This window comes from Podarcis pityusensis (genome assembly GCF_964106645.2).
Source record: "Podarcis pityusensis genome assembly, chromosome: Z".
NCBI classification, from domain to species: Eukaryota; Metazoa; Chordata; class Lepidosauria; order Squamata; family Lacertidae; genus Podarcis; species Podarcis pityusensis.
Window position 1 is genome coordinate 23154159 of NC_138044.1, and position 17564 is coordinate 23171722.

At 42.4% G+C, this 17564-nt stretch overlaps 1 protein-coding gene across 5 annotated transcripts in view; it reads right to left on the reverse strand.

Annotated features, from left to right (window-relative positions):
- LOC308467959 (vascular endothelial growth factor receptor kdr-like) overlaps positions 1-17564 on the reverse strand; it is a 188354-nt gene that overhangs the window by 78456 nt on the left and 92334 nt on the right. For all 5 annotated transcript variants that reach the window (XM_080989737.1, XM_080989734.1, XM_080989733.1 and 2 more), the window contains exons 10-11: positions 12237-12387; positions 4267-4387 (exon numbers count right to left, since the gene is read on the reverse strand). In XM_080989737.1, the coding sequence (XP_080845863.1) occupies positions 4267-4387; positions 12237-12387 (272 nt within the window). The remainder of the gene's footprint in view (positions 1-4266; positions 4388-12236; positions 12388-17564) is intronic.

The following is a 17564-nucleotide window of genomic DNA, read 5'->3' on the forward strand; positions in this document are numbered from 1 at the left end:
GGGAAGCTTGGATACTGAGCTTAAAATCGCAGACCATGCTTATAAAGAGTGGAGGAAAGGCAAGCATGGAGAAGCCCTCAGTAATCAAATTGTCAAATATGGAAGTATCCGTGGGATATACATTCACATAAGAACAACCCTCTGCTTTGAGACTGGATAGATTCAAGTACAGTGGTACCTCGGGTTACATACGCTTCAGGTTACAGATTCCGCTAACCCAGAAATAGTGCTTCAGGTTATGAACTTTGCTTCAGGATGAGAACAGAAATCGTGCTCCGGCGGCACGGCAGCAGCAGGAAGCCCCATTAGCTAAAGTGGTGCTTCAGGTTAAGAACAGTTTCAGGTTAAGTACGGACCTCCGGAACGAATTAAGTACTTAACCTGAGGTACCACTGTACCATGTAGTAACCTCCTCTTTGCAGAATCAAGTACTCTGCTTCTAAAATTCTAGAATGCACACCCTTGAGCCTCTAAGAAAAACACAATACATGACATGGTTATTTGCCCCAAAGAAAGGCTACGCCATCCATCTTGTGTGAATAAGAAATAGCTTTGTCTCCAGGACTATTTGCAAGATTATTCTGCAAAGGCTAAAGTGATGAAGGGGCACGCTCTTAAATTGATCTTCCAATTAAGCCTTAAGAGACAGGAAACTGCAGTCAGCAAAAATAGACAGGGCTTGTGTGACTCCACACTTTTCAGTTCCATAGTCTCGTCCCCACCCCCACCTCTATTTTCTCCCTTGCAGTGAGGCAATGCGGGTGAGTAGGTGTGGGGAAAGTGGGTGGCAAACAGTTCAAGCTGTTGGATACTGTCACAGTGCTGTGATAGAGATGGTTATGGGAAGACAGAATTGGCAGGTTTACACTAGTGTCGTTCAGCGGCTCCCTAAATCTGCCAAGTGCATGGCAACAAGCTAACGTTATTGCAAGAAAAGAAATCACTATTAAGCCACGGAAGACAATTCACCTCAAGTCTTAAGGATGATGGAATGTCCTCTGAAGATTATAAAGGGGGCCTGAAGCATACTAGAAACTTTCAGGAATGAAATAAGTTTTACTGCCACCACCACCATCATTGGAATATGACGTTCTGCTTCATTTACACTTGTATTATATATGCCACCTGCAATACATTTCTGGGTCAAGTTTATAATGCTGTTTTCAAAGCCCCTATCTGGTTTCAGTACAAGCTATCTAACTGCCCCAGTACCATCTTGTCCACACACCAAGAGAAAGAGAGAGAGAGAGAGAGAGAAGATGAAGCAATGTTTTAAACTAACTGTTTTTAGAATGTTTTAACTGTTTTATAACGCTGTATTTTTAACAATGTATTTGATGTCTCCCTGGGCTCCTTTGGGGAAAATGCCTCCCTGGGCTCCTTTGGGGGGAAAATGGCAGGATATTAAATAAATATGTAATAATAATAATAATTTGTGATGTGGGCAGTCCACATGAATGCCTCAATGTATAGCAGGCTACATTATGCATATAAATTTTGGGTGTTGTGGGGAGAATCATGCTATTTGGGTTCCTGCATCCGCAGGCAACCCCATGGAGGGTGGGTGTCTCATTCTTTATTATACTGTCTTGACCCTTTGTGGGTGCATTTATTTATCAGACCAAAGCCAACATCTGGCTACTTAGTTATCTAAACTTCAGAGTAATTGCATTCTCATCCAACCCTTTTGGCTCTTCAAATGTCTGCTCATCAGTCAGAGAAGATTTCCTTTGCCTTTCATGGTGACCACACATAATGGAGACCGAGGGTTGGGTTGTACTAGAGACAGAACCTAAGAGATGTCTGCTCTTCCAAGCAAGGTGTCAGGCATGCATATAAGTCACTCCTGACCCAGGAAGGGAGCAATGACAAAAAAATAACAACGCAGGACTCTTTTGAGGCCCTGAAATTGTGAAGTTTTTTTAATAAGGTCTAAACTTAATGTAGCTTGCCAGCTGTTTTATGTGATGGTTAGTCACACTGTGGAGTTTTATTAAAACACACAATTTTAATAAACAAATAGGAGTTATGAACCTGGCAGGGAATGCTGTGCCTTGCCTATTTTATCACCACAACCACCACCACCAGAGCAGGGTAAGCATCTCCAAGCCGTGTGTTTTGGTTTGGTTTTTTAATAACCATTTTTGTTTGTTTCTGAAATTTCTGCATCCTTACAGGCCTCTCAATCTCCAAAATGGAAGTAGGCAGCAAGTGATTCACTGGAGGCTGAGGAAATTTGTCTCTCCAGTGAGGTCTGTGATGCAAGGCTCTTGATACAGTACAAGAGAGTCAAGGCACATAGGAAAGATTATCAGATCTGAGCTCATGCCAGCATCACAGCACAGTCAATTAAAGGCAGGCCACCAGAGTCTCTGGCATTTTTGTTTTATCTGGCTTGCAAAGCACCAATAAAATTACTTGCTAGTATATGGTGGGAAATGAATTGGTCTGTTTCCTTAATGTTCTATTTCTGGAGGTAATTGGCACTGATAAAAAGAGGGTGGGGGGAAGGCTGGAGGCAATAGGGTTTTCATCAGTGTGTTGTTTATAAAATTATATTCATTATCTGAAAGTTTTGCTTAATGCAGACACCCTTGGACTTCATTAAAGTGTTTGTGCAGGAGTTTTTTCTCTAATGGGCCTTCACAGGGAAAATGCTTGAAATCCAAGCCTCAGATAGTTTAGCTTTATGAGTCTTAGGCACAATTACCACAAAGGTTAGGAACCAAAAGGAAAGCCAATACTGTACAATTCGCACATGTGCACACACATACAGTTTTTATCGTGGTCTAGGGCAGGGGTGGGGAACGTTTATCATCCCAAGGGCCACATTTCTTTCTGGAGTACCTTTCAGAGGCCGTATAGGTAAGGCCAAAGGCAATGTTTGCAACAATTGATGTCACTCTTATCTTTGTACAGTAGGCTACATCCTAGCCATATGAGCCAGATGTTTCTACCTACCTGCACACACACACACACAGACACCTTTCCATCCCCCATCAGTGGATGCAAGGAACTGAAAGTTTAGTGCCAGACCCACAGTCTTTTATGAGACTGGTAGGACTGGGGTGTGGGGAGGAACTCCTTCTTAAACCCTCTAGAGACCCACTGCCATTCACCACAGATCTGCCTTCCACAACCTCTTGTCTGCCAGATGTTGTTGGACTGCAGCTCTCATCATTCCTGACCACTGGCCATGCTGGCTGCAGAGACTGATGGGAATTCAAAAACCATCTGGAGTACACTAGGTTGAGGAAGGCTGGTGTAGACAATACTGAGCTGGCTTTTTTAAATCTTATTTTTATTGATTTTCAAGATAAGGATACAAATATAAAGAAAAGAAAAACACCCCCTAATACTGAGCAAGCTGGATTAATGGTCTGACAGGTAGGTATAAGGCAGGCAGGCAGGCAGGCAGCAACATAGCTATAGAAAGGGCTTTTCCCTCAGCTGGAATTCAGTTCCAACACCTCTCAGATGGGCACACTGCCATTCTAAAAGAATGAGGGAGGTATTCATGGTGAGCTCCACCACCATTTTTCCCCTAGAAAAAAGCACTGATTATAGATATAAATGCACATAGATAGATGGATGAAGACTACAGAAAACCAGCCTACATTGTCCTAACCACACTGTCCCCCGAAAAAGGGCATTTCTCCAAAACGGGAGAAAGTGAGGTAGGAATTTCATGCATTTCTGCTTTGTTTGGGGTCGGAACCATGGAGTGAATAGCAAGTGTGGCTGGAATGGTGGAGAGCAAAAAAGAAAGACAGCTGAGCATTTGGATGAGATAAGGGATCTCATTAGCTGGGTGCCCTTTGCAAGAGTTCTCATGGCTGGAAGCGCTTCTTGCACTTTCTCAGGCTCAAGACCAAAAAGCTTTCTGAGTGAGTCGTGCAATTTCTGAGAGCTTTAAAAATAAAATGAAAACCAGGGAAGGGGGACAAGTGACATCATCACCACAGTCGATAAACAGAGAAGATTTGAACATGATCCCAGGGTGGAAGAATTCCAAGCACGTCAAAAATTCAGCGCTAAAAGGAAATCAGTGCTTGAGATGTTTGAGAAAGGAGGCTATGTTTTATTTTATCATTACTAACACAACTGGATGTAGTTGTGGTTGTTATGGGGAGTGAACAGGGGGAAATTGTAACTGATCGTATGTTGGTTTTTATATTCAAAAATTAATTAAAAAAAAAACCACAAAGAGAGAAAGGGGGCTTTTGAGTGAAGCCACTGAAACTGCAGGAAATCAATACTCCGTACCTTTAATTTATTGCCATGTCTTATGTACTTAGGTTCAATGGACTTGATTTTATTTGCTGGGTAGGTGATTTCACGGCCAATGGTTTCTTCCACCTTGATCCTTTCCCCTCGTTGCTTGCATCTGAAAATTAAAAAAAAAGAAAAAGGAAAAAGAATAAGAATAAGCTGAAATGGCAAATCACATAAATCTGTGCACCTGACTTGAGACATGGCCATTTTTCTAGCATGGCATCCAAGAAAATGGACTTAGGGTTTGAAGTAGGAGTGAGGAAACTGTGGTCCTCCAGTTGCTGTTGGACTCCAACTCCCATCAGTCCTAGTCAGCAGAGGCAATTCTCAGGGGTGGTGGGAAGTGGAACCTCCTAACATTTGGAGGGCCACAATTTAGGAAAGCCTGGAATAAAGTACATAAGAAGAACCCTGTTGGATCAGGCCAAAAGCTCAGTGTTGGAAATAAAACAATAATACTTGCAATAAATTACCTGAACCAGTGGGGGGGGGGGGATGATAGACAGAAAGGAACTGGTTCCTTCTCTTTTAGTAACCACCTGTTGGTAAAGGAGACTTCTTCTCCTAGTGAATTAGCTCAAGCCAGCTGCACTTTAGTTAGTCCATGTGTGATTCCATTTTGGCCACATGTAAAACCCATCCTTAGAACGGCTTTCTTTGCCATGAGTAATAAACATTACGTTTTCTTTACACTTTCAAGCAGTTTCACCAGACCATTTCTTTCCTGTACACTGCTGCAATATATTTACCAAACTCCAGAAAGTTCTGGGCCCAATGCCAGCTTACTAAAGCTACAGAAGGTTTCTGAATGAAAGAGCAAAGGCTCAGGCCAACGTTAACAGGCATGCCTTGATCCCAACGTTGCAATCAGGAGATTTCCATGCTTGGCTGTACATAATCTAGTTGCATGTGGATGATGAAGGACTTCTGGAAATGGTGAAGACTGAAAAATCTGTGTAAGGTGCTGGTACCATCGCTGGATGGGAAAAACATAGGGCAAAGACTCTTTTAATCCAATGTTTGGCTAATTTCCAGCAAATACACATGGGAAATGAAAGTATTGAAAAGGGAGTGTTTCTAGCCTTAAAAAATCTATATGGGAAATCAGGAATTAAAGATCAGATTCAGAGTTACAAAGAATTGCTTTCTGCTTGATGAAGGGAAGGAGATTGTTCTATGAAACAAATGGAATTATTGCTAAATTTGATGGTCAAATTAAGCATTGCTGGAGGAAATCTAGACCACCACCCTGTTATTACAGTGACAACCATATGCTTATGAGAAGCCCACAAGCAGGAATTGAGTGCAACAATACTCTTCCCACTTGCAGTTTCCAGCAGCTGCTATACAGAGGCACGACTGCTTCCAATGGTGGAGGAAGAACATAGGCACCCTAGTTAGTAGCTTAAGTATTTTTTTACATACTGCTTGCACCTTTGCCAGAACAGGGTACCAAACAGGTTTGGCATCATTGGGCATCTGCCAAGGACCACCTCCCAGGGAGGGGCCTTTCCAGAGTCCTCTTGGACTGGCTCACCCCCCTTGCTATCTCTGCATGATCACCTGCCCTCTCTGAGGATGTGAGAAGTGATAAGAGAAAGGGAAAGAACAAGGAGCTTCCAGTTTGTCTTACTCTACTCTGGGTGGTTCTATGGACTGGGCCAAGAGGGAGGATCAAACAAGCAGATGTCTTATACTAATTCAGGTCATAGGTCCACCTAGATCAGTACTTCCTACACAGACTGACACTAGCTCTCCAGGGTCTTAGGTAAAGGTCTATCTTTATCCTACCTGGAGATGTCGGGGATTGAACATTGGGACATTTTGTATGCAAAGCAAATGCTTTAACTACTGAGCTGTGGCTCTTGAGAGGTGGCAAGAAAATCAGTATTGATGACAATGGCAAAGATGAGGTAGGCCCACACAGTCCTTGGGACTAGGCCATTGAAAATAAACAAATGAAACACAAATTCAGTTATTATTAGAAAGATAAATATAGAATACCTATTCACCAGCACTAAAAACTGCCCTTGAATAAAAACAATGGGGCAGCTAATTATTTTAACAATATCAGGTAAATAAGGTGATTTTTTTATTATTATTATTTTGCTACACTACAAACACCTTTCCATTTAAGGAAATTATGCCACAACTTAATAATGGAGCATTTGTTTTGCAAACAGAAGGTGCCAGGTTCAATTCCTGGCATCTCCCTGAAGGGTGGGATGTCCCCTGACAGCCGCTACCAATCAGTGCAGACAATACTGAACTAGATGGGCCAAGGGGCTGCCTTAGTATAAAGCAGCTTCCTCGGCCCCTGTAATTTCCTGGTGGCTTTTGCAGTTTCCTTCAGACACAATATCACTCAATGAGTGCAAAGGAGACAGAACTCTCTGTACGCAGATTGAACAATGTCAGAAAATCAGGACATTAGAAAATAAAAATGGGAGCAGTGGGGAGTGGGGGTTAGGGGAAATGAAATAGCAACAGGAAATGAGGGAAGGGGTGTTTTTCTCACAAGAGGCTTCCCCTCCAGCTTCTGTAAGGAAAGATAAGGCTACTTTGGAGGTCAAGTGGAGATACAAACACACTTTGCCATTGTGTTTAAAGTGATAGAACCACAAGCTGGGCATTTTCATTATTTGGCTTAGTTTACACTCCTGAGGTCAGCAGAAACACTCAAGATTATATTACTCTGCAATCCTGTTTGTCCATTGAACAGGGTGGGCCTTACATGTGAGTAAGCCTAAAGAGGACTGGACTGTAAAGATGCTTAAATCCCTACTTGTAAGGCAATTTGCATGCAAAATGTGTCGATGTGGCATTTTAGATAATGCATTGCCATGGGAAGAATGCCAGACTTGTTCTGGATTATCTAGACAGACTTCAATCTGGTTTCAGGTCCAGTTTTAGCACAGAAACAGCCTTGGTCAGCCTAACTGATAACGAGATGCTGTGCAGATGTTGTTCTAGTGCCTTGAAGCAGTAAGGCTGAAAGGGAGTCAATAATCTAAGGTTAAATGCTGGTAACGACTGGAGGTGCTTTGAGTGGGAGCTTCCAATATTGGGTAATTATGTGGATGATCTGTTCTGGGAGGGGTTGCACTGAGGGAATGGGTTTGTAGTCTGTGGGTACTCCTGCAGTGGTAGTCAATGAAGCTTAACTTAGAGGAGACCTAATGAAATTAATGAGCATGAATAAACTGCAACCATTAATTTCAATAGGTGTATTTGTATTGGATTCCAACCTGTCACTGGGGTCTCAAGTGGCATGTGGCAAGGAGTGCTTATGCCAAGCAAAACCAGCATTCACACAAGTTTAAAGCACTAAGATTCCACTATAATTCTCATGCCTTCTCACAAAGAATTCTGGGAACTGAGTTTGTTAAAGGTGCTGAGAGTTGTTAGGAGACCCTGATTCCTGTCCCAGAGCAACAAGTCCCAGAGTGGTTTAACAATCCCCCATTCACAGGAAACTCTGTGAATTAGAGCTCTGCAAGGGAAATAGGGGATCTCCTAGCTACTCTCAGCACCCTTAACAAACTGCAGCTCCCAGAATTATCTGGAGGAAGCCAGACAAAGTGGTATTATAGAGCTTTAAAGGTATGGTGTGAATGTGACCTTAGGCTGAGTTGCCAGTTATGGCAAAAACAGGCAATGCCTCTGGTATGCAGGGTCAGTTGAAACAAGAGGTAGAGTTCTATATTAGCAAAATTCTTCATCTGTAATTTTTGACATTTTCAATGCATACCAAAATTCACATTAAAAATGCCTACTTTAAGGCAAAAAGCACACAAAGATTCATATTTTAGGAAAACATACACAAGTTGCTTTTAAATGCAGATTGATTCCCAAATTCGATGGGATGTACTTGTGTATGAACGCATGCCATACTGATCAGAAATAGACTTATAGCATCAGTCTATCATGGGAAAACTGGAATTTTGTCACACTTCCTTACACTCCACCCCACTCTCCATATTTCTGTTTTCTTTTTATTATTTATCCCTACCCAAACCAGGGGGCATCTTACTAACATAGATTGAAATAATGCGAGGAAATCAGATCCTGTCATGGGTTGCAATAAATCTGTTTTATTACTGATGCGCGCACGCACGCACACACACACCAGGAGGTTCTCCTGGCTGCTCCTCCAACGAACTATCACCAGCCATGACCTTGGACAAATTAAGCTGCAATCTCAACTTCAAATATTTTTTCCATGGGTGTTCTTCAAATGACAGTAAGCCTCCCCATCCCAACAAAAACAGCAGAAAAGAGACAAGAGGGGGCCCATTTGGCTCTTTATATTCCCTCATCTGTCCTTTATTTTTAAGGGTGGAAAACCTGACTCCAGCCTCCTTGCTGCACAGAAGGGTGAAAGTGCAGGAGGAGATGTTGGGTTTGGCTCCCAGACATCCCTCCTGGTGCTCACCAAGGGAAGTGCTCCCCATTCAGGCCTGAAACAAGGCATCTCTCCATGGGTTGCTCTGCTAACATTTCAACAGGAACAAAGGAAACTTGTCTGTTTGTTTAGAGAAACTGCGCCGAGCAGCACCTCATGCCTAACTCACTTAATTCCTGTTTGGTAGATCTGGGATTCTTTGTCCCTCCTCTAACCCCACAGAGAGAAATAAGGCAATTAGGGGGTTCCTGTATCTTATGCCTGCCGGGCAATATGTTTTGAACAGTGAGTGAAGTCAAGGATAAGAATCTGCCCTTCACATGCATGCAGAAGAGGCATGGGGATCTGGTGCGCCAGGCCTGAACAGCTGCAACCCACCAAGACCAGCCCAGCTCACAATTCTGAGCTGTGCATGGTATGCTCCAGGGAATTGGGCTGCATTCACATGGCAGTTTATTCCATTTCCTTGACCTCTCCCTGCATCAATTATGATTTTTCTTTGTTCATGGGGGAATGTGGCTCTCAGGCTGAAATGATTCCCCCTCCTAGATTTCAGCCTCTATAAGCAGAAGCAGAACATTGTAATTGTGGCCAGTAGCAACTCATGAATTTATGCACTTTTAAAGCCATCTGAGTTGGTGGGCATTGAGAGTGAGGAAGAATGGGGACTAACCAAGGGGTTAAGTGCTGAACAGTGTTCTCTATAGTTAGCTGAAGCAGAATTAAGACCAGTGGCAGACTTTGGGCTCTCACATTTCAGCGCTGCCCTGTAAAACACAAAAATTCAGCGCCCCCATCTCTCCTGCTTCATTTTACAGCATTGTTTTGGTGCCCCCTACAGTGTGGCGTCAATGTGACTGCACCGGTTGCACCACCCAAAAACCACCTCTGATTAAGACTCATAGGAAGAATCATTGTTTCTTTTTAAGACAATTGTATTGTCTCAGTTCTGTCACTAACAGACATGTAGAACACTGTGATCATATCGGTGTTCAAAATTGTGGGAGATATGCAGTCAAATCTAACAATGCATTTTCTTGCAAGTTGGCATGTGAAAGGATTAAGACCATAGAGCTGTACTGCCAATAGACAGACTCAGACAACAGAAATGCAACTGGTAGAGAAGACTCAATGTGATGTCAATTCCCCTTCACTCCTGGGAGGGAAGAAGCAAAAGAAATACCATATTTACTTGAATCTAATGCTCAGCATTTTGGGCCAAATTATGTTGCGAAAATTAAGGTGTAAATTAGATTCGCTGACACATTTACATTCACCAGCAAATGCTTTTTTTGGTTTCAAGGTTCTGGAAATTGAGGTGCGTATTAGATTTGATGGTGCATTAGACTCAAGCAAATGCGGTATTTCTGGTGCGTTCTCTCTCTCTCTCTCTTTCTCTTCAACCAGCCATGAAGAAGGACGTGCCTCTAAACACTCCAGCATCAGGCACCTGCCAGAAGCAGAAGCTGTTTTTGCTGTAAACACAAGTATTTAACCTGCATTTACTTTTAATGCTGTTGTTGCTAAGGACAAATGCTTGACTGTGAGTAAAATATATGTTTTAAACTTACTGTTTCCTTGATAAACCTAATTTCTCTGCTTTCACTTAACCTGCTTAAGATGGAATTTAAACTCTGCTCAGCCCCACATTTTAAAACTCAAGCAATAAGTTGATTCTTTTATCTGTCTGTTAACCCACACATGTGGCTCTGTAGGGGGATAAAATATAGTTAATTATATCTCCTCACCTGCCTAATAAAACCCATCAAAATATTATTGGGCTTCTGTTGTTTTGCCCATTTGTTCTTTTCCCCTTAACATCTCATCTTGGACTGCCAGAATCTACAAAACCAGCTTGGTTTCTGTTCTGGCCTGAAGACCCTACAACAGACATTCTGTAGGGGCCTATTTATTTGCTTCTGAACAGCTGTTGCAGTTGGAATCTCTGAAAACTTCAAAACTTCACAGTGGGGTGTGCTGTTTTTTTGGGGGGTGTTCTTATCCCTTTGGAGTTACCAGTAATTTGGCAATTGGGGAGCTTATTTCAAAGCTACAAAACTGAGATCAACTTTATAGTTTTATGTTCACTGATATTCAGTTCTGTCAGAGGGGAAGCGTTTAAAAAAACCCTGAGGTTCAAGGAGTGGAGCTTAGGAGCTCAATGAAGATTCCTGGGGAAGGAGGTGAAGCCTGTCCTTACTAGGTGACTTATCTTCAGCGCAGGGTTCTTTATCTCGGGTGCAGTCAGCCGCTCAATCCCTCCCTCCAAGTGGAAGGAAGTAGAGGATCCTGGAACTGGAAGAGCATGCTGGGAAAAGGGGTCATTTAATTTTTGCGATGGATGTGGGATATATGGAAATAGATCCTGTGTAAAAAACACCTTGGCTTATAGCTTCCCAATATGAATAGGCAAATCTGTCAGTTTTGGTTTCTCAGATGATGCTCAGAGCTGGGGTTTTCTAATGTCACCAAGCTGCAAAAAAATGTGTGTAGGTGGAAACACTACTGGCTGTGATTATCAAATGCAGGCAGAGCTGGAGGTGCCGCTTCCTTTTCTATCCTATCCTTAACTTCTAGTTGGTAAAAGTTAACTATCTCAAGATGATGATGATGACGCAAGTAATTATGATAGTATTTCAGACAAATCCATGAAAGAGAGTGTCTACCAGCCATGATAATAAATGGAACTTCCATGCCCAGAAGCAATATACCACATTTCAGATGCTGCATGCAAACCATAGGGAAATATTGCTGGGGATTTTTGTTATGTGAACTGACTTGACTTGTATTCCAGGGACTAATGCACAGATCACAACGCAGCTCTCCACTGTATTGCAAACTATTTAGAATGTTGCAGCACAGTCCTGGGCTCAAAAAATGTATGCCAAAAAGATGCATACCTCAGAAGGGAATGCATACAAAACTGCCTATTTTAGGAGGCAGCACGTCTCTGAATACCAGAGTTGATGTTGCTAGCAGGCTTCCAACAGGCATCTAGTTGGCTGTGAGAACAGAGCGCTGGGCCAGATGGCCTTTGGCCTGATTCAGCAGGGCACTTCTGATGTTCTTATGCTAGGTGGAAATGTGTATTTTAATCTGTTTTCCAGAAAACAGATTAAAACAAACCTATGGACCACCACATGTGAAACTGGCTAGGAAAGAAAACAGAAAGATCCGTCCACCTGTAAGGGTGCTTGTGCAGTGGTGCAGGGTCCTGTTGGCTTGCCAGTCATATCTGGCTGACTGGTGGGGGAAGCCAGATGCCAGACTAGATGGATGCCTGAGCAGGGCATTTCTTGTTTTTGACCCACACAGTCTTTACCAATTTTCTTCCACAGCTTAAGAGTTGAAGAAACACCTTCATAAATTAACGTCCTGCAACCTCTAGTTGCATTAGAGCAAGCCTTAGCTCTCTTTCCAGGACTTGGGTGAATAATGTTTCATATATCACAGTTTTCTGGCATCTTCAGTGCAGAGCCCTATGTTAACAGTCAGGGAAATGACTTGTGGGCAGATGGTTATTGATTCGGATCAGCACATTACAGTGATAACTTACAGGTTGTCTTCATGACTGCATGGCTCCCATTCCCAATGTATGGTGGGCAGAGGATTCCCACTTGATGTGCACTGGAGGCTCTGCTCTCCTCCTTTTGTGACCAGCTCCATTTTAGAAAAATCTGTCTCCTTTTCATAAATCCTGGGTCTCTCTGCAAAGAAAAAGCAAATTTGTCAAAGGACCATTATCTCCATAAAACTGCAGTTAAGCAGAAGAAAAAGATTGGTGGAAAGAACTTTATGAATCATGCATTCTGCCATAGAGAGCATCCAGGAACTACAAACTGGTCTGAGAAGCCCATGACACACCTCACTGGCCAGGCCCCAGGCACTCTGAATGTTTTTGTCTTGCTGAAATTTGTCTTTGATTTATGACAGTCCACCTATGCCCCCCCCCCCAAATCAGGATGTTGTACACCAGAGGTTCTAGGACACTTGATTAACTAAAATTATATCCCACTCCTCTGCCCAATATCTAGTTAGCAGGAGCAGATCACAATACTGTGCTGGCACCCACAAATTTATTTAAAAGTTGAGTCTCAGGAAAGAAATGTTTTATGCCCCCCTCAAGTAGTTTAGTTGAGGAAATGCAGTGATTGATCACATTTTCCCAAGCTCTGTTATCTTGGTATAAACATGGAATCAGGTAGATGGTGAAAATAAGGAAGCTGTCAGGGTGTTGGGGGAAAGGCCATCGCTCAGTGGTAAAACATCTGCTTTGCATGCAGAAGGACCCAGGTTCAATCCCTGGCATCTCCAGGTAGGGCTGAGATTGTTCCCCATCTGAAACTCTGGAGACCTAGAAAACTGCTCCCCCTCAGTGTTAGCTATACTGAATTAGGTAAAGCAATGGTATGAGGCAGCTTCCTGTCTTTCTCCCATCCAGGTACTAACCAGGCCTGACTCTTCTTAGCTTCAGAGATCAGATGAGATTGGTTATGTTCAGGGTAGTACAGTCGTAGACATCTTCCTGTCTTTCTGTGTGTACTTTTTAAAAGGAGACCTGCATTGTTCCACACAAATGCAGAATTGTATGCAATGTCACTCCCCTCCATTGTCTCCACTGTATACCCACCAAAATATACATACCGCAGGATTAGTCTCAGACATCATAAACTACCTATGAACAAAGCACAGCATGTTCCTATGAGCGCTCATCACAAGAAACACCAGGAGACTTAGTCTCCTCTAATTTTAGTTTCCTCAGAATGAACTCAAAATAAAGAATATTACTTCTTTTTTCTTCCTCCTCCTACTTAAAAAACAAAGAAATAAAAACAAAAGAGGCTGAAGGCTCTCTGACCCCAGAAAAAAAAAATGGTTCTGAGTTTGAGGTGAAAAAAAAGTCACCTCTCATTGTGCATGGATGTTTTCCCCCTATCCCAAGGCTGATTCATAACAGGAAATCGAACAGATGTATCCCTTTTATACCCACAGTTAGAGCTGTCCAATTGGGGGCAGCTGCTGTACTTTCAGACCTTTCGACAACCTGCGGAACGGTCCACAAATGAAACTTTTTCGTTTTCTTTTCTTTGCTCCACAGTTTTTTCTCTCTCATCTTGTCAAGCAGGCCCCTAAATATGTAAATACAAGCTGTTGCCTTCCACATTCATTTCCCACCCCTGCCTGACAATTTCCTCCAACTTTGAGCTCTGCTCTCGTATTATGGAGATAATCAGTTTGATCCTGTGGTTTCAGCCCTGCCTAGATGCCCTCGTTTCTAAGACCTATAATGGGGAACCTCTTTGCCTTGGTAGCCACCTGCAAACCTCCAAGGCCTTTCTATATGGTATGGTATGGCTCATTTATATGCCACTTTTAAGCCCAAGCCCCCCAAAGCTGTGAACAACATAGTGTGCATCTCCAGTTAGAACTGGGGTGCAGAACCTCCAGCCTGTGGGGTGAATGCAGTGCCTATCTGCCCATGTGGCAAGGTGAGGCTGTTGCCTCAGGGCAAAAGGCTCTGGGACTGCAGTTCCCTATCCTTGCCTCAATATCCTGAGATTGTCTGGGACTTGATTGCTTAGGACTTTCTAGAATGAAAAGAAAGCATTTGTTTGTATTTCAGAATTAAAAAGAAATATATTAAAATAATTCATTTATATTTCAGGGGGTAACCTTTTAAACTTGTGATTAGGGATTTGGCAAAATCAAAGCAAATGAACATGATATTCCTGTTTTCTCTCTCTCTGAAGAAATCAATAGAACAACAATTCAAATATCTGTTTTTAGTAAGTATTGCCCCCCCACTTTAGGGTTAATTAATATAATGAATAGCATGATTCAGAAACCCCTTTATAACTCCAGAATAATTTTTATATGCATTTTGTTATTAAATATTACTCCAACTCTGATAGTGAAGCAAAATGATTCATTGAATAAAATAATAATTTCTGGGGAAACAAATGAGTAATTATTGACTTTAAAATGAAAAATGGGACTATTGAAAACATTTTAATTCTTTATGAAACAGCAACAATGGTGGGTTGTGCACATGCATATAGCAATTATGAGGTGCACATTAATTATGAGGCAGAGATAAATAGTATGAGAATGAGTGACTTAAGGAAGTCCTTTGTGGGAGGCATATATAAATCTGTTTTGTTGTATGCTAGAGGGATGTGATTACTGTATAAGGAGTCAATCATAAACTGATAAGAGGTTACCATGGCAGCAACATTTTTTAAGCTACTGAATGAAATTAGTGCTTTGCTGAAATATGACACACACACCCCATTTCTGAGAAAGATACTTCCATTTTTCTGCCTCCTTCTCAGTTCAGTTTTAGAATTTCTTTGGAATTTTGATGGGTGGAACACAGGAACACAGAAAGCTGCCTTATACCTGGTCAGACATTGGGTCCATCTAGCTCAGTGTTGTTGAGGCTGAGTTGTACCTGGTGTCTCCAGGTAAGGCTGGGAAGACCCCTGCCTGAAATACACGAGGGCTAGAATGCTACTAGCCCAGAGATGGGTGGAAGGAGAAATACCAACAAAAGAAGAATGGCAGATGACACCACTGGAGTATGCGGAGATGGAGAAACTGACGGGGAAGATCCGAAACCAGGAAGATCAAGTATTTTCTAAAGACTGGAGTAAATTTGTAATTTATTTAAAAGACCGTTGTAAACAGTTAAAATCTTTGGCACAGATGTAATGACACTTGCAATGTGGAATTATTTATGGTAATGATGGTAATATAATAGATGGATAATGGTAAAGGTAAAGGGATCCCTGACCGTTAGGTCCAGTCATGACTGACTCTGGGATTGTGGCGCTCATCTCGCTTTACTGGCTGAGGGAGCCGGCGTACAGCTTCCGGGTCATGTGGCCAGCATGACTAAGCCGCTTCTGGTGAACCAGAGCAGCACAGAGAAACACTGTTTACCTTCCTGCTGGAGCGATACCTATTTATCTACTTGCACTTTGACGTGCTTTTGAACTGCTAGGTTGGCAGGAGCTGGGACAGAACAACGGGAGCTCACCCCATCGCAGGGATTTGAACTGCCAACCTTCTGATTGGCAAGCCCTAGGCTGTTGTTTAACCCAAAGCGCCACCCGCATCCCTGGATAATGGTAAAAGATGCAGCAAATTTAAACTTAAACATGGAACCCATGGAGGGAGGGAAGGAGGTCCGAAGGTTAGAAAGAACCTTTTTATTTTTAATGTTTGAAATGGTTATGTTTCATATGTATAAAATTATCAAAAAACCCAATAATAATTATATACAAATATATATAAAGAAATATGTGAGGGTTGCTGCCAGCTGGTGTTCAGCTAGATAGACCAATAATCTGACTCAATATAAGGCAGCTTCCTCTGTGTATATAATCAAACTGGATTCTTTAGTTTCTCCTTGCAGTGGCTGATGTGTAGCAACAGCCCATTTTTAACGAATTCCAAGATCTAAAAATAACTTGAGTTGCACTTTAAAAATCATGCATCTCCAACACAAATTTAATAAGACAAGGACTGTGAAATGAAGCTGCTTTTACAAAAAGAATATTTCTTTAAAAGAGTGGGGGGGGGGGGGAGATACAACCTACCACATCCATCTGGTGTGAATTCAGAGCTTACTAAGTGATACACTTGCAAAAAGCTAATGCAAGGTGAACGGGTGTAGCCAACATCTTCAGGCACAGAAGTAACACATTGCCACAAATAGCAAATGTATGGATTTAGCATGTTGGATGAATGAAGCAGCAAGCATACAGAGGTGCAACCAGTTCTCTGGCAACGTTCATTTCAGCCCATGACCCCCAAATCCAAGCTAGGGTAGCAAATGCCAAAACTGTTTTGACAATAGTCTGTTGGTAACTTTGACGAAACTAGAAAACTGTTCCATCTCTTTTTCAGCAAGTGGGTGTGACTGTTAGGCACTTTTGTAGCAAAGGGTTTATTGCTGTAATTAATTTCCAGTTAAGATGTGTGCCATGCTATCCAAAAACTGATGGTGGTTTATAGATGCATGCCCACTGCCTGATGACAGCAGCACTGGGAGGTGGGCAAGATGACATGTGCAAACCGACGATCACAGGTCAAAAACCGCAGATGGGCCTCAACTCACATAAAACGGAGTCAGTTTGCATGTTTGTGTGCAAATCACCAAATGCTAAATAAAGAAGTGATGAAAAGTTGAGCTGACATGCATGTGTAGACAGGCCCTCTGTGCATATTTTCATGCTGTGTGAAAGAATAACAAGGCTGCTGAGCAGTGGGCAGACCATGAAGGGAGTTGAAGGAAAGGAGGACGAGTATCGGGGGATATTGAAAATTCTTCCATCATCAAAGACATCCAACAACTTCTTCCTCCACTCCCACATTTCCTTAGCTCCATCTGCCAAATCACAGAATAGCGTCAGCTCAGGCTTACTGAGACTGCAGGTGTCTCTTGCATGGTACCCTGCTAGCGTTACAACTCTAGCCAGGCAAATAACTCCAGTGACGCAGCGGGGTAATAGACTTGCCAAGTGATTAACCAGAAGTGTGTTTCTGAATACAATGATGCAGCTCCTCTTTTTTCAGAAGGGGGCAACATGTCAAGGGGTGATCGACACCTGGCAGCAACACTATTATATTTCTGGCACTAGGCAAGGGTATTTTAGTTTTGCCTGTTATTTAAACAGGAACAAAGGATGCTGCTTTTACACTGTTGGTCCACTTAGCTCAGTGCTAGGTGGGTTGTCCAATCTGACTGGCAACCACTCTTCAAGGTACCAGACTGGAGTCTTTCCAGGGATTGAACCAGGGGACCTGCTGCTAAGATACAGCCCTCTCTGTTCCAGCATTTCACTGACTTTTTTTGTATTTTGTCTTGGTTTTGTAAACT